At 44.9% G+C, this 17,787-nt stretch overlaps 1 protein-coding gene across 10 annotated transcripts in view; it reads left to right on the forward strand.

Annotated features, from left to right (window-relative positions):
- Nucleotides 1–17,787, forward strand: part of MIB2 (MIB E3 ubiquitin protein ligase 2) — a 240,650-nt gene that overhangs the window by 100,697 nt on the left and 122,166 nt on the right. For all 10 annotated transcript variants that reach the window (XM_073602907.1, XM_073602908.1, XM_073602909.1 and 7 more), the window contains 2 exons: nucleotides 316–662; nucleotides 1,852–2,023. In XM_073602907.1, coding sequence (XP_073459008.1) covers nucleotides 416–662; nucleotides 1,852–2,023 — 419 coding nt within the window. In that variant the 5' untranslated portion in view covers nucleotides 316–415. The remainder of the gene's footprint in view (nucleotides 1–315; nucleotides 663–1,851; nucleotides 2,024–17,787) is intronic.

Below are 17,787 nucleotides of genomic sequence, written 5' to 3' on the forward strand. Positions count from 1 at the left end.
TTTACTTTTGTGTTTAATACCATCTTAATTTGTTACTTGGAATTGCTATATAACTAGTTAAGGACCTAGGCTAGGGTGAAATTCTTACAGCAAAGTGTTCTTCTCCATGGGGGACACATCCACAGGTGTAGCGGCCAGAACCTGCTTTCATTGTCGCAGCGCAGGTCTCTGTAGCAGAGTTGTTGTGGGCACAGATTAGCTTACACATGTCTCATTGTCGGTGTGTTTTTGTAAATTGTAGGTGGTTTATGTACCTTTCCAAAATATGTACAAATGCATTAAAAGTGCACTTATTTAAAATATTTGTTTTTTCAGGGCTAAATAGACACTTCTACGCTGGAATTTTGTCCTGGCCGTCGGCTTGAGGGACAAACGTTTTTCCTAATGTGCTCTACACTTACCCTGGAGGGATAATATGGACTGGGACTGTACTGCAGCCATGCAGGTGGGAATGCGTGTGGTTCGAGGCATTGACTGGAAATGGGTTAACCAGGACAATGGCGAGGGCAGCGTGGGTACTGTGGTAGAAATTGGACGCCAAGGCAGCCCTACAACACCTGATAAAACTGTAGTGGTTCAGTGGGATCATGGCACAAGAACAAACTACCGCACTGGATTCCAAGGCTCCTACGATCTGTTGCTGTATGATAATGCTCAGACAGGTATGTAATGATAATGCTCGTTGGGTCATATTAATAGCCTAAATAAGATCTCCACTTTATATCAGATGTACACTGTGGAGTTAGTTCCAGTTAAATGAAAGAGACAGAGATGTAGCACTCATGGGGAGATGTAGCGTACCGGTTCAGATCATGTGGCCTATCTTTAACATGAATGACAAATCTGCTGACGTTGGTTCCCACCATGCAGAACTGCTGCAGGTTGTGTGACCAATCGTAGCAGCTTTGGGTCAACTGACGTGTCATGACAGCTTTAGGTTGCCTAAACTAAATAGCTTTGGCATCTGTGGTGGTTGGATTTCTTTATGTACAGCACTGGGGTCTTGATTTTAAGGTCTACCAAGTACACTATCCGCATGGATTTTGTATGTTCTTTAAGTTTGCATTGGCTTCCACCCAAAAACTTAAAACATGCTGGTTGGTTAATTAGCTTAAGCTGGCCATACATTATACAATTTTCTTTTTCAATTTCTTTTTAACAAGGCATACACAATGCAAATTTCTTTGCATTCGCACGCAATTCACATGATTCCTCCATCAACACAGACAGATCTGATAGGGGAATCCCTCCCACTGAGACAGTGAATATTGCTAGTGGCTGTAGCAGCCACTAGCAATAATCACAAGTAAAATCCAGCAGGCTGGTTGTACCCAAGTATATATATCGATCAACTTGGTACATTCAGCCTGCCCATGCTTGGTTCGAATCTTAAACCGTCTATGACCGGCCTTAGATTTACCTTCAGCTATGTAGTGTAAGGGCCTGCCTCATTGCATACAAATTGAACGTGTTTAGGTTTGACCCCATTTGATATGGTTTTGGTAATTGTAAAGGAAAATTGTATAATGTATGGCTAGCCTAACCTTTAAAAGTATATCCATAAGGAACATGAGGAGCATTTCTTGGTCAGTATGTCTTAGAATCTTATCAGATTAGAAGATCTATAGAATGAAAGAGGTTTAGTAAAGAAGGATGGTTTCCATCACATATCTTACATCCTGCCCAGTAATCCCATCCAAGATTTCTGCCATCTGTTCTTTTTAAACCATTTTTAAGCTAAAGGTACAGGGATATTGGCCTTCGAAGAAGATTGTGTTGTTATTGTCCACTATTTTGTATGGTGCCACCAGTAACCATGTCCCAGCTGTAACAGGTTTTCCTGTTCCTCAGGTGTCCGCCATCCAAATATCATCTGTGACTGCTGTAAGAAGCATGGAATTCGTGGCATGCGCTGGAAGTGTAAAGTCTGCTTTGACTATGATCTGTGCACGCAGTGTTACATGAACAACAAGCACGACCTTTCCCATGCCTTTGAGAGATACGAAACTGCCCATTCCAGGCCGTAAGTACAGCACCACAAACACTGCCTCAAAGAACACCTTCAGATGGCCACAGTACTGAGTTTAGTTCACGTGTTTATTCACTGAAAGGATTGCTAAACTTATTCCTAAAGCAGAACTCAGGGCAATTTTTTTTTTTTTTACCATGCAGTAGAGAGCCAAGATATACTCACCTAATCCTCCAATCCTCCCAGTGCAACAGCAATCCCTTCAGTTCCTGCCCTCTACGGTCCAGCGGTCTTATGCGGTGGACTGTTCCTGGCATCATCACTCCCTGAGACCAGCTCTGGACGTGAAGACATCAGGAACAGTCCACTTCTGGAGGTGATGGAGCACCATTTTCCAGAGGATTGAAGGAGTATTGGGTGAGTATAGGTGCTGTGTTCACTCACTAGACAAAATGAGCAGTTACCCATAGAGTGTGGGCACAGCCCCATTGTATGGGGAAAAAAAATTCTGCCTGGAGGGCTTTAAAATCTCAACCCACCAAACACAGTTCAGATTTTGAGCAGATGTGACAGGTTTAATTAGCTGTATGGGGACTATAACAGAAATATCTATCTCTTTTCTTGCATTCCCAGCACAGTTCACCTGTCACTACCATTTTTACAAGTGCCACTATCAATGTTTGATTTCAGAATCATTTTAAAATGAACATGACATTACAAACAAATGCATAAATATTTTCATAGAAGCAGTCACTATAAGTTACCAGTGCGCTCCTTGTTTTTCATACCATATCTACAGCTTTGTGGAAGCCCTCAGAGACTTTCCATACAAAAAGCAACTTTAATAAAGTTGATTCATAGATATCCCAGATGGTAATTTTTGGCTTTACAGTAGGTGACTGGCACTGGCTATTTCATAGTAGGATACGGAGGGGTCTAATGTGCTGACTTTTAGGGAGTTGGTGGCTGCCTTCTAATTTAGAAGGGCTCCCGGGGAAATCTGTGTGGGTGTGGGTGTGTCTTGTTCTTAATTACTCTGTGGGCACCATCCCTTCATAAAAATTGGATCACAGAAAATGGGACTTTAATGTGCCAACCAGAGAGAACAAACACATATGTATAAAATCAGTAACATCTTCATTATACAATTAAAAACAAAATCTGTTACAGATTCTTAAAATGTAAACATCTTTAGATTAATTGTGCTAAGATTCATTAGAAACAACATGTGAAACAATCCCTTGTATGGTGTCTAAAATCAATGCGTTTCGCAATTAAATTGCTTTTTCAGGATCTACGCCTTTCGTTAGTTCTCAAGTTTGTTCCAGTTAAAGTTTACCAGGGGTATTCCATACTCCCCATCCCTATCCAAGTTCCTTTCTCCAATACAAAAAAAACTCTTAAAAAGAACCTCTAGATTGTTTCCTGAGCCAATGAAAAAACTAGCTGTGTGTGCAACAAAGGGGGGAAGAGGACCAAATTCACCAACAGCTCTTTAGGGGGTGTGCTACACCTATAACAAATGAGTCAGACATCTCAACATGTACACAATGCCCACAGTCTGGCAGTTCACAAAATGCCGTAATGTAAATTGTTTCACATTTGATAGAATATATGGAGTGGTTCTCTCCCACAGGGAAACTTACCCAGAGGGAGAGAGCCACATGGATCCCCCTTCAAATTTGGTTGAAAATGACTAGACACTAATAAGTGTATTAGTGTACCACGCCCCCTAAAACGTCACAGTCCCAGCATGCCCAAGGACTGTGACATCATATGGGGGCGGGGTCTCCGCCTATATAAGTCACAACGCAGCCCTCAGAGACCAGTCCAGCCGGAGAGAGCGTCGTGTCAACATCTGGGGGAAGAGAAGAGAAGCCAAGAAGCCCAGAAGCCCAGAAGCCCAGAAGCCCAGAAGTCCGGACCTCCGCTCGCAATAGAGCTACATGAAGAGAGCGGAGGGGCCGGCCGAAGACCTGCGACACCGGGAGAAGAGGCCGGAGAGCGGAGAAGAACCAACCGGACGCCGGGAGAAGATGAAGCGGAGGGACCCCCGAAGCCGGAAGAAGACCCCCGAAGCCGGAGGAAGATCCCCCCCCCGGAGCTGTTTAATAAAATATTTTAAAAACCTGTGTAGTGTGTTTTATTACTTACACTTTTTTCCTAGGTAAATGGGTAGGGGTACCATGTACCCCATACTCATTTACATAGGGTGGGGGGCCGGGATCTGGGGGCCCCCTTATTAAAGGGGGCTCCCAGATTCCGATAAGCCCCCGCCCGCAGACCCCGACAACCAACGGCCAGGGTTGTCGGGAAGAGGCCCTTGTCCTCATCAACATGGGGACAAGGTGCTTTGGGGGGGGGGCGCAGGGCGCCCCCCTCCCCCAAAGCACCCACCCCCCATGTTGAGGGCATGCGGCCTGGTACGGTTCAGGAGGGGGGGGGGGCGCTCGCTCGTCCCCACCCCCTTTCCTGACCGGCCAGGCTGCGTGCTCGGATCGGGGTCTGGTATGGATTTTAGGGGGACCCCACGCCGTTTTTTCGGCGTAGCGGGGTTCCCCTTTATAATCCATACCAGACCTAAGGGCCTGGTATGCCCCGCGACGGGGCTAGCAAGGTGTCAATCTCGCCGATAAAAGCGGCAAGATTGACATCCTTTTCTAGTCCCGTCGCACCTGAGTCACGTTCAAAATGAACGGACTTGTCCGTGTGTGGGCAAGTCCGTTCATTCTGAAAGTCCGCCGGAACTCCGGCGAAAGTCCGTCGGAAAGACGGGCGGACTTAGCCCGCCGGAAAGTCCCGGCGTGTGTGGGCAAGTCCGTCCGTTTTAAAGTCCGGCGCACCTGGCGGACAAAGTCCGTCGGAAAGTGTGCCGGACCAAGTAGGATAGAAAGTCCGCTCGTGTGTACGCGGCATAAGGATTCAATCCTTCCGCATGGAATCAATTCGAACAGTAGTTCCCACCCTGCAGGGAGGAGAATTTCTGGCATCAATAGACATCAGAGATGCATATCTGCATGTGCCCATTTTTCCTGCTCATCAGAAGTTTCTGCGCTTCGAGGTAGGAGGGCGCCATTTCCAGTTTGTGGCTCTGCCTTTCGGGATAGCCACTGCACCTCGAGTGTTCACAAAGATCTTGGCTCCTCCTCTGGCCAGATTAAGGGCTCAGGGTATAGCTGTCATAGCATACCTAGACGACCTGCTTTTGATAGACCGGTCGGTAGCCTCTTTGAATGGAAACTTGAGGACCACGGTCAGGTATCTAGAACACCTGGGTTGGATCCTCAACTTAGAAAAGTCTTTCCTAAAACCAGTAAGAAGACTGGAGTATTTAGGTCTGATTATAGATACAAGCCAGGAGAAAATATTTCTACCCCAGGCAAAGATCACTGCTTTGAGAGAGCTGATTCTGACAGTAAGGACCAAGAAGGGTCCCTCAGTCCGCCTTTGTATGAGGCTACTAGGGAAGATGGTGTCTTCATTCGAAGCAGTTCCCTATGCTCAGTTTCACTCAAGAATGCTGCAACACAGTATTCTGTCGACCTGGAACAAGAAGGTTCAGGCATTAGACTTTCCGATGCACCTGTCGCATGCGGTGCGTCAGAGCCTCAATTGGTGGCTCATACCCGAAAACCTGCAGAAGGGGAAATCCTTTCTACCGGTTACCTGGACGGTGGTAACAACAGATGCCAGTCTGTCAGGTTGGGGAGCAGTTCTGGAACAGGCTGCGGTCCAAGGGGTATGGTCCAAGACAGAGGACCTTACCCATCAACATTCTGGAGATCCGGGCGATACATCTAGCTCTAAAAGCCTGGACTATCAGGCTACAGGGTTGTCCGGTCAGGATCCAGTCCGACAATGCCACAGCAGTGGCTTATGTCAATCATCAGGGAGGCACCCGGAGCCGAGCTGCTCAGAAAGAGGTGAACCAGATCTTAGTCTGGGCAGAGATGCATGTGCCATGCATATCGGCAGTTTTCATCCCGGGAATAGAGAATTGGCAGGCGGACTATCTAAGTCGCCAGCAGTTACTTCCAGGGGAATGGTCTCTGCATCCCGACGTCTTTTGGGCCATATGCCAAAGATGGGGGGTTCCAGATGTAGATCTCTTTGCATCCCGATTCAACAAAAAGATAGACAGATTTGTGGCAAGGACAAAAGATCCTCTTGCATGCGGGACGGATGCGTTGGTGATTCCGTGGCATCGGTTCTCACTGATTTACGCATTCCCGCCTATTCTGCTACTACCACGACTCCTTCGCAGGATCAGGCAGGAAAGGAAGTCGGTACTTCTGGTGGCCCCCGCTTGGCCCAGAAGGACTTGGTATGCAGAAATAGTAAGGATGACGGTGGGTTCCCCGTGGACCCTACCGGTACGCCCAGACCTGTTATCTCAGGGTCCAGTGTTCCATCCTGCCTTACAAACGCTAAATTTGACGGTTTGGCTATTGAGACCCACGTTCTGAAGAGTCGTGGGCTCTCAGGTCCTGTCATATCTACCTTGATTAATGCAAGGAAGCCAGCTTCCAGGATGATTTATCATAGAGTCTGGAAGGCTTATATAACCTGGTGTGAATCCAGAGGTTGGCATCCCAGGAAATATGTCATAGGTAGAATCCTTGATTTTCTACAGATGGGATTAGAGATGAAGCTGGCCTTGAGTACCATCAAGGGCCAGGTTTCTGCTTTATCAGTATTATTTCAGCGGCCACTTGCTTCGCATTCTTTGGTCCGAAACTTTATGCAGGGGGTGATGCGTCTTAATCCTCCGGTTAAAGCGCCCCTAAACCCCTGGGACTTGAATTTGGTCCTGGCTGTGTTACAGAAACAGCCTTTTGAACCAATAAGTCAGATTCCTTTGGTCTTGTTGACAAGGAAATTAATTTTTCTGGTGGCCATCTCTTCTGCTAGAAGAGTATCAGAATTAGCAGCTCTTTCCTGTAAGGAGCCTTATTTGATTATACACAAGGATAGAGTGGTACTACGCCCTCATCCTAGTTTTTTACCGAAGGTGGTTTCTGATTTTCATTTAAACCAAGACATTGTTCTACCTTCCTTTTTTCCAGATCCCTGTTCTCCGGAAGAGAGATCTCTACATTCGTTGGATGTAGTAAGAGCAGTTAAGGCCTATCTAGGGGCAACTACTCAGATCCGCAAGACGGATGTTTTGTTTGTGCTGCCAGAGGGTCCCAATAGAGGACAGGCAGCGTCAAAAGCTACCATTTCTAAATGGATTCGACAGTTGATCATTCAAGCTTACGGTTTGAAACAGAAGATTCCTCCGTTTCAGATCAGGGCACATTCCACAAGGGCTATTGGTGCTTCTTGGGCAGTGCATCACCGGGCCTCTATGGCTCAAATCTGCAAGGCCGCAACCTGGTCTTCAGTTCATACATTCACCAGATTCTATCAGGTGGATGTGAGAAGGCATGAGGATATCGCCTTTGGGCGTAATGTGCTGCAGGCAGCGGTACAGGGTCCTCAGGTCTGATTGCACCCTACTTGGTCGTGGTTCCCCCCCCCTCAGGTAGCATTGCTCTGGGACATCCCATCAGTAATTACTGTGGCTCTGTGTCCCGTGATGTTCAAGAAAGAAAATAGGATTTTTTAAAACAGCTTACCTGTAAAATCCTTTTCTTTCGAAGGACATCACGGGACACAGAGGTCCCGCCCCTCTTCTAATACACTATATTGCTTGGCTACAAAACTGAGGTATCCCTGCAAGGGGGAGGGATTATATAGGGGGTTGAACTTCCTGATAGGGTGTGCCAGTGTCCAATCACCAGTGATACCTATATAACCCATCAGTAATTACTGTGGCTCTGTGTCCCGTGATGTCCTTCGAAAGAAAAGGATTTTACAGGTAAGCTGTTTTAAAAAATCCTATTTTTTTTCCCCTCACCCTGTGGGGGTAGATGTTTATGGTCCTAGGTTCTTTTACCTTTTTTTTTTTTTCTTTTTTAGCCACTTGCGTACCAGGCCAATTTTGACATTTCTCTCCTACATGTAAAAATCATCATTTTTTTTGCTAGAAAATTACACCAAACATTATATATGTTTTTTTAGCAAAGACCCTAGAGAATACAATGGCGGTCATTGCAACTTTTTATCTCTCATGGTATTTGTGCAGCAATTTTTCGAATGCATTTTTTTTGGAAAAAAAAACAAAACAGTAAAGTTAGCCCAATGATTTTGCATCATGTGAAAGATGAAGTTACGCCGAGTAAATAGATACCTAACATGTCACGCTTCAAAATTGCACACGCTTGTGGAATGGTGCCAAACTTTGCTACTTAAAAATCCTCTTAGGCGACGCTTGAAAAATTTTTACTGGTTACATGTTTTGAGTTACAGAGGAGGTCTAGGACCAAAATTATTGCTCTCGCTCTAACGTTCGAGGTGATACCTCACATGTGTGGTTTGACCATTTTCATATGTGGGCGGGACTTACGTATGTGTTCGCTTCTGCGTGCGAGCTCACAGGGACAGGCGCTCTTTAACCACTTGACGACCACCTCACGCCGATTTACGTCGGCAAGGTGGCACGGACAGGCAAAATCACGTACATATACGTGATTTGCCTTCCGCGGGTGGGGGGTCCTACCGGACCCCCCCCCGGTGCCCGAGGCGGTCGTCTTTTGTCCCCCGGCGATCGGAGGTGAGGGGGAGGCCATCCGTTCGTGGCCCCCCCCTCGCGATCGCCGCCGGCCAATGAGAACATTCCTTTGCTGCTGTATGCTAAACAGCAGCAAAGGAAATGATGTCATCTCTCCTCGGCTCGGTAATTTCCGTTCCGGCCCGAGGAGAGAAGACAGGTATGTGAGTGCACAACACACACACACAGTAGAACATGCCAGGCACACTAAACACCCCGATCCCCCCCCCCCCCCCTGTCACAAACTGACACCAGCAGTTTTTTTTTTTTTTTTTTTGTTTCTGATTACTGCATTGGTGTCAGTTTGTGACAGTTACAGTGTTGGGACAGTTAGTATTACCCCCCTTTAGGTCTAGGATACCCCCCTAACCCCCCCTAATAAAGTTTTAACCCCTTGATCACCCCCTGTCACCAGTGTCGCTAAGCGATCATTTTTCTGATCGCTGTATTAGTGTCGCTGGTGACGCTAGTTAGTGAGGTAAATATTTAGGTTCGCCGTCAGCGTTTTATAGCGTCAGGGACCCCCATATACTATCTAATAAATGTTTTAACCCCTTGATTGCCCCCTAGTTAACCCTTTCACCACTGATCACCGTATAACTGTTACGGGTGACGCTGGTTAGTTTGTTTATTTTTTATAGTGTCAGGGCACCCGCCGTTTATTACCGAATAAAGGTTTAGCCCCCTGATCGCCCGGCGGTGATATGCGTCGCCCCAGGCAGCGTCAGATTAGCGCCAGTACCGCTAACACCCACGCACGCAGCATACGCCTCCCTTAGTGGTATAGTATCTGATCGGATCAATATCTGATCCGATCAGATCTATACTAGCGTCCCCAGCAGTTTAGGGTTCCCAAAAACACAGTGTTAGCGGGATCAGCCCAGATACCTGCTAGCACCTGCGTTTTGCCCCTCCGCCCGGCCCAGCCCAAGTGCAGTATCAATCGATCACTGTCACTTACAAAACACTAAACGCATAACTGCAGCTTTCGCAGAGTCAGGCCTGATCCCTGCGATCGCTAACAGTTTTTTTGGTAGCATTTTGGTGAACTGGCAAGCACCAGCCCCAGGCAGCGTCAGATTAGCGCCAGTACCGCTAACACCCACGCACGCACCGTACACCTCCCTTAGTGGTATAGTATCTGATCGGATCAATATCTGATCCGATCAGATCTATACTAGCGTCCCCAGCAGTTTAGGGTTCCCAAAAACGCAGTGTTAGCGGGATCAGTACAGATACCTGCTAGCACCTGCATTTTGCCCCTCCGCCCGGCCCAGCCCAGCCCACCCAAGTGCAGTATCGATCGATCACTGACACTTACAAAACACTAAACGCATAAGTGCAGCGTTCGCAGAGTCAGGCCTGATCCCTGCGATCGCTAACAGTTTTTTTGGTAGTATTTTGGTGAACTGGCAAGCACCAGCCCCAAGCAGCGTCAGATTAGCGCCAGTACCGCTAACACCCACGCACGCACCGTACACCTCCCTTAGTGGTATAGTATCTGAACGGATCAATATCTGATCCGATCAGATCTATACTGGCGTCCCCAGCAGTTTAGGGTTCCCAAAAATGCAGTGTTAGCGGGATCAGCCCAGATACCTGCTAGCACCTGCATTTTGCCCCTTCGCCCGGCCCAGCCCACCCAAGTGCAGTATCGATCGATCACTGTCACTTACAAAACACTTAACGCATAACTGCAGCGTTCACAGAGTCAGGCCTGATCCCTGCGATCGCTAACAGTTTTTTTGGTAGCTTTTTATTGAACTGTCAAGCACCAGCAGCCTAGTACACCCCGGTCGTAGTCAAACCAGCACTGCAGTAACACTTGGTGACGTGGCGAGTCCCATAAGTGCAGTTCAAGCTGGTGAGGTGGCAAGCACAAGTAGTGTCCCGCTGCCACCAAGAAGACAAACACAGGCCCGTCGTGCCCATAGTGCCCTTCCTGCTGCATTCGCCAATCCTAATTGGGAACCCACCACTTCTGCAGCGCCCGTACTTCCCCCATTCACATCCCCAACCAAATGCAGTCGGCTGCATGAGAGGCATTTTCTTTATGTCCTCCCGAGTACCCCTACCCAACGAACCCCCCCAAAAAAGATGTTGTGTCTGCAGCAAGCGCGAATATAGGCGTGACACCCGCTATTATTGTCCCTCCTGTCCTGACAATCCTGGTCTTTGCATTGGTGAATGTTTTGAACGCTACCATTCATTAGTTGAGTATTAGCGTAGGGTACAGCATTGCACAGACTAGGCACACTTTCACAGGGTCTCCCAAGATGCCATCGCATTTTGAGAGACCCGAACCTGGAACCGGTTACCGTTTATAAAAGTTAGTTACAAAAAAAGTGTAAAAAAAAAAAATATATATATATATATAAAATAAAAAAAAATAGTTGTCGTTTTATTGTTCTCTCTCTCTTGTTCTGCTCTTTTTTACTGTATTCTATTCTGCAATGTTTTATTGTTATTATGTTTTATCATGTTTGCTTTTCAGGTATGCAATTTTTTATACTTTACCGTTTACTGTACTTTATTGTTAACCATTTTTTTGTCTTCAGGTACGCCATTCACGACTTTGAATGGTTATACCAGAATGATGCCTGCAGGTTTAGGTATCATCTTGGTATCATTCTTTTCAGCCAGCGGTCGGCTTTCATGTAAAAGCAATCCTAGTGGCTAATTAGCCTCTAGACTGCTTTTACAAGCCGTGGGAGGGAATGACCCCCCCCACCGTCTTCCGTGTTTTTCTCTGGCTCTCCTGTCTCAACAGGGAACCTGAGAATGCAGCCGGTGATTCAGCCAGCTGACCATAGAGCTGATCAGAGACCAGAGTGGCTCCAAACATCTCTATGGCCTAAGAAACCGGAAGCTACGAGCATTTTATGACTTAGATTTCGCCGGATGTAAATAGCGCCATTGGGAAATTGGGAAAGCATTTTATCACACCGATCTTGGTGTGGTCAGATGCTTTGAGTGCAGAGGAGAGATCTAAGGTCTAATAGACCCCAATTTTTTCAAAAAAGAGTACCTGTCACTACCTATTGCTATCATAGGGGATATTTACATTCCCCGAGATAACAATAAAAATGATTAAAAAAAAAAAAAATGAAAGGAACAGTTTAAAAATAAGATAAAAAAGCAAAAAAATAATAAAGAAAAAAAAAAAAAGCACCCCTGTCGCCCCCTGCTCTCGCGCTAAGGCGAACGCAAACGGCGGTCTGTCGTCAAACGTAAACAGCAATTGCACCATGCATGTGAGGTATCGCCGCGAAGGTCAGATCGAGGGCAGTAATTTTTGCAGTAGACCTCCTCTGTAAATCTAAAGTGGTAACCTGTAAAGGCTTTTAAAGGCTTTTAAAAATGCATTTACTTTGTTGCCACTGCACGTTTGTGCGCAATTTTAAAGCATGTCATGTTTGGTATCCATGTACTCGGCCTAAGATCATCTTTTTTATTTCATCAAACATTTGGGCAATATAGTGTGTTTTAGTGCATTAAAATTTAAAAAAGTGTGTTTTTTCCCCAAAAAATGCGTTTGAAAAATCGCTGCGCAAATACTGTGTGAAAAAAATAAATGAAACACCCACCATTTTAATCTGTAGGGCATTTGCTTTAAAAAAATATATAATGTTTGGGGGTTCAAAGTAATTTTTTTGCAAAAAAAAAATAACTTTTTCATGTAAACAATGAGTGTCAGAAAGGGCTTTGTCTTCAAGTGGTTAGAAGAGTTGGTGATGTGTGACATAAGCTTCAAAATGTTGTGCATAAAATGCCAGGACAGTTCAAAACCCCCCCAAATGACCCCATTTTGGAAAGTAGACACCCCAAGCTATTTGCTGAGAGGCATGTCGAGTCCATGGAATATTTTATATTGCGACACAAGTTGCGGGAAAGAGACAAATTTTTTTATTTTTTTTTTTTTTGCACAAAGTTGTCACTAAATGATATATTGCTCAAACATGCCATGGGAATATGTGAAATTACACCCCAAAATACATTCTGCTGCTTCTCCTGAGTACGGGGATACCACATGTGTGAGACTTTTTGGGAGCCTAGCCGCGTACGGGACCCCGAAAACCAAGCACCGCCTTCAGGCTTTCTAAGGGCGTGAATTTTTGATTTCACTCTTCACTGCCTATCACAGTTTCGGAGGCCATGGAAAGCCCAGGTGGCACAAAACCCCCCCAAATGACCCCATTTTGGAAAGTAGACACCCAAAGCTATTTGCTGAGAGGTATAGTGAGTATTTTGCAGACCTCACTTTTTGTCACAAAGTTTTGAAAATTGAAAAAAGAAAAAAAAAAAAGTTTTTTCTTGTCTTTCTTCATTTTCAAAAACAAATGAGAGCTGCAAAATACTCACCATGCCTCTCAGCAAATAGCTTGGGGTGTCTACTTTCCAAAATGGGGTCATTTGGGGGGGTTTTGTGCCACCTCGGCATTCCATGGCCTCCGAAACTGTGATAGGCAGTGAAGAGTGAAATCAAAAATTTTCACCCTTAGAAATCCTGAAGGCGGTGCTTGGTTTTCGGGGCCCCGTACGCGGCTAGGCTCCCAAAAAGTCCCACACATGTGGTATCCCCATACTCAGGAGAAGCAGCTAAATGTATTTTGGGGTGCAATTCCACATATGCCCATGCCCTGTGTGAGCAATATATCATTTAGTGACAACTTTGTGCAAAAAAAAAAAAAGTGTCACTTTCCCGCAACTTGTTTTAAAAATATAAAATATTCCATGGACTCAATATGCCTCTCAGCAAATAGCTTGGGGTGTCTACTTTCCAAAATGGGGTCATTTTGGGGGGGTTTTGTGCCACCTGGGCATTCCATGGCCTCCGAAACTGTGATAGGCAGTGAAGAGTGAAATCAAAAATTTACACCCTTAGAAATCCTGAAGGCGGTGCTTGGTTTTCGGGGCCCCGTACGCGGCTCAGCTCCCAAAAAGTCCCACACATGTGGTATCCCCATACTCAGGAGAAGCAGCTGAATGTATTTTGGGGTGCAATTCCACATAGGCCCATGGCCTGTGTGAGCAATATATCATTTAGTGACAACTTTTTGTAAATATTTTTTTTTTTTTTTTTTTTGTCATTATTCAATCACTTGGGACAAAAAAAATAAATATTCAATGGGTTCAACATGCCTCTCAGCAATTTCCTTGGGGTGTCTACTTTCCAAAATGGGGTCATTTGGGGGGGTTTTGTACTGCCCTGCCATTTTAGCACCTCAAGAAATGACATAGGCAGTCATAAACTAAAAGCTGTGTAAATTACAGAAAATGTACCCTAGTTTGTAGATGCTATAACTTTTGCGCAAACCAATAAATATATGCTTATTGACATTTTTTTTACCAAAGACATGTGGCCGAATACATTTTGGCCTAAATGTATGACTAAAATTTAGTTTATTGGATTTTTTTTATAACAAAAAGTAGAAAATATCATTTTTTTTCAAAATTTTCAGTCTTTTTCCGTTTATAGCGCAAAAAATAAAAACTGCAGAGGTGATCAAATACCATCAAAAGAAAGCTCTATTTGTGGGAAGAAAAGGACGCAAATTTCGTTTGGGTACAGCATTGCATGACCGCGCAATTAGCAGTTAAAGCGACGCAGTGCCAAATTGGAAAAAGACCTCTGGTCCTTAGGCAGCATAATGGTCCGGGGCTCAAGTGGTTAAAAAAAAAATTTTTTTTTATTGTTAATTTTACTTTATTTATTCTAGCTTGACACTTTTTTTCCCAAAAACATTTTTTTGATCACTTTTATTTCTATTACAAGGAATGTAAACATCCCTTGTAATAGGAATATGGCATGACAGGTGCTCTTTACAGTGTGATATTGGGTCAATATGACCCCATATCTCACCTCTAGGCTGGGAAGCCTGAAATGAAAAAAAAAGCGGCGCCATTTTTTTGAATACAGAGGCTGGCAGTGATGTCATAACATTGCGCCCAGCCTCCGAACGATCGTAGAGACTCTGGCAACTATCTGGCCCACCGGAAATCTCTATTCTGAACATCCAGGGCCGGCGGATCCTGTGTCCGACTCACTGATCGTAGCGGTAGAAGCACTGGAGGGCGGCGGAAGGGGGGGGGTCCCCTCTCACCTCCCGTAAGAACGATTAAGCGGCGGAACAGCCGCTATGATCATTCTTATGGTGCACAGATTCGCCGGCTCTAAAAGACAACATCTGAATGATGCCTGTAGCTACAGACATCATTCAGCTATCCCCGCTCAAAGCCGAGGACGTCATTTGGCGTACGGCGGGCGGGAAGCGTTTAAAAGACGTGTTCTTTGCAAACCATAATAGATAAGGGTACATTAAAAAAAAAGAAAAAATATATATGTATATCATTTGGTGGACGGGAGATTATGGTGTGGGGTTGTTTTGCAAGGGTTGGGCTCGGAAAATTTCATGCTCACAATTTTGTGGGAACAGTTTGGGGATAGCCCCTTCCTGTTCCAACATGACTGCGCACCAGTGCACAAAACAAGGTCCATAAAGACATGGATGAGCAAGTTTGGGGTAGAGGAACTTCACTGGCCTACACAGAGTCCTGACCTCAACCCGATAGAACACCTTTTGGATGAATTAGAGCGAAGACTGTAAGCCAGGCCTTCTCGTCCAACAACAGTGCCTGACCTCACAAATGTGCTTCTGGAAGAATGGTCAAACATTCCCATAGACACACTCCTAAACCTTGTTTACCGCCTTCCCAGAAGAGTTGAGGCTGTTATAGCTGCAAAGGGCGGGCCAACTCCATATTAGGGGTGTACTCACTTTTGTTGTCAGCGGTTTAGACATTAATGGCTGTGTGTTGAGTTATTTTTAGAGGACAGCAAATTTACACTGTTATACAAGCTGTACACTCACTACTTTCTATTGTTACAAAATGTAATTTCCTCAGTGTTATCACATGAAAAGATATAATAATATATTTACAAAAATGTGAGGGGTGTACTTACTTTTGTGAGATACTTACATAGTTACATAGTAGGTGAGGTTGAAAAAAAAAAAGGTCCATCAAGTCCAACCTGTGTGTGTGATTATATATCAGTATTACATTGTATATCCCTGTATGTTGTGGTCGTTCAGTTGTCTATCTAATAGATTTTTGAAATTATCGATGCTCCCTGCTGAAACCACTGCCTGTGGAAGTGAATTCCACATCCTTACCACTCTTACAGTAGAGAACCCTATACACAGTTTAAGGTTAAACCGCTTCTCTTCTAATTTTAGGGAATGGCCGCTCGTCTTTTTTTAATTCCCTTTTGCGGAAAAGTTTTATCCCTATTGTGGGGTCACCAGTACGGTATTTGTACATTGAAATCGATCCCGTCTCAAGCGTCTCTTCTCCAGAGAGAATAAATTTATTGCTCGTAACCTTTCCTCATAACTAAGGTCCTTCAGTCCCTTTATTAGCTTTGTTGCCCTTCTCTGGACTTTCTCCAGTTCCAGCACATCCTTCCTGAGGACGGAGCCCAGAACTGGATAGCATACTCCAGGGGCAGCCGGACCAGAGTCTTGAAGAGTGGGAGAATTATTTTATCGCTGGAGTTAATTCCCTTTTTAATGCATTCCGATATTCTGTTTGCTTTGCTTGCAGCAGCTTGGCATTGCATGCCACCGCTGAGCCTATTAGGACCCCCAGGTCCTTCTCCATCCTAGATTCCCCCAGAGGTTCAACCCCTAGTGAGTAGATTGCATTCATATTTTTGCCACTAAAATGCATTATTTTACATTTTTCTACATTAAACCTCATGCCATGTTAGTTGCCTACCACATTCATTTGTTCAGATCTTCTTGCAAGGTTTCCACATCCAGCGGAGAAGTTATTGCCCTGTTAGCTTAGTATCATCTGCAAATACTAAGATTGAGCCGTTAATGAATAAATTAAATAGGATTGGTCCCAGGACAGAACCCTGGGGGACCCCGCTTTCCACATCAGACCATTCCAAGTACTCCTCATTTATCACTACCCTCTGAACTTGCCCCTGTAGTTTTCAATCCATGTACTCACCCTATGGACCATGCCAACAGATCTTAGTTTGTATAGTAAGCGTTTATGGAGAACTGTATCAAATGCCTTTGCAAAATCCAGATACACCACATCTACGGGGCTTCCTTTATCTAGCTTGCAACTCACCTCCTCATAGAAGGTTAATAGATTTGTTTGGCAAGAACGAATCTTCATGAATCCATGCTGATTACTGCTAATGATACAATTTTCACTACTAAAATCTTGTATATAGCCCCTTATCATTCCCTCCAAGAACTTGCATACTATTGACTTTAGGCTAACTGGTCTGTAATTCCCAGGGATGTATCTTGGCCCTTTTTTAAATATTGGTGCTACATTGGCTTTTCTCCAATCAGCTGGTACCATTCCAGTCAGTAGACTGTTCGTAAAAATTAGGAAGAATGGTCTGGCACTTACTTGACTTCCTTAAAGACCTTCGGGTGCAAGCCATTTGGTCCGGTGCCTTATTAATGTTAAGTTTTTCAGGTCTATTTCTATTTCTATCCTCTGTTAGCCATGAGGGTGCTTCCTGTGACATCATGAGGATAAACATTGCAGTCTTGGTTACTGAAGCCCCCCGTTTCCCTCGTGAACACTGAGGAGAAGAATAATTTAATACCTTCGCCATCCTTAGTAACCAGATTCCCTTCATCATTCTTTATGGGACCAATATGATCTGACCTCCCTTTATTACTATTTATATACTTAAAGAATTTCTTGGGATTTTTTTTACTCTCTTCTGCCTTTCGTGTTCTATCTTAGCCGCCCTGATTGCACCCTTACATTTATTGTTGCATTCTTTGTAAAGTTAGAAAGCTGATGATGATCCCTCAGCCTTGTATTTTTCTTTTTCATACATCATGGGACAGAGTTAGGCTTATATTCATTACCTGCTGGGTTATACTTCATCTCCAGGGGAATGAACACTGGTAGACCAAAGGTCTTTAGACAGGAAGTGATCCCCATATAACCCCTCTGATACAGGAAGTACTTCAGTTTTTTAGCAGTGTCTGCAAGGTGGATGGCATGGTTGTTTGATCTCTCTGAGCGCCAGGTCTCTAGTCCCACAAACGGTTCAAGTGACAGGAACCCATCGTGAAGGGTGAAGATTGGGCTCTTAGTTTCTAAGCTGCCCTGTGCCTGG

Source organism: Aquarana catesbeiana, linkage group LG10 (assembly GCF_042186555.1).
Source record: "Aquarana catesbeiana isolate 2022-GZ linkage group LG10, ASM4218655v1, whole genome shotgun sequence".
NCBI lineage: Eukaryota > Metazoa > Chordata > Amphibia > Anura > Ranidae > Aquarana > Aquarana catesbeiana.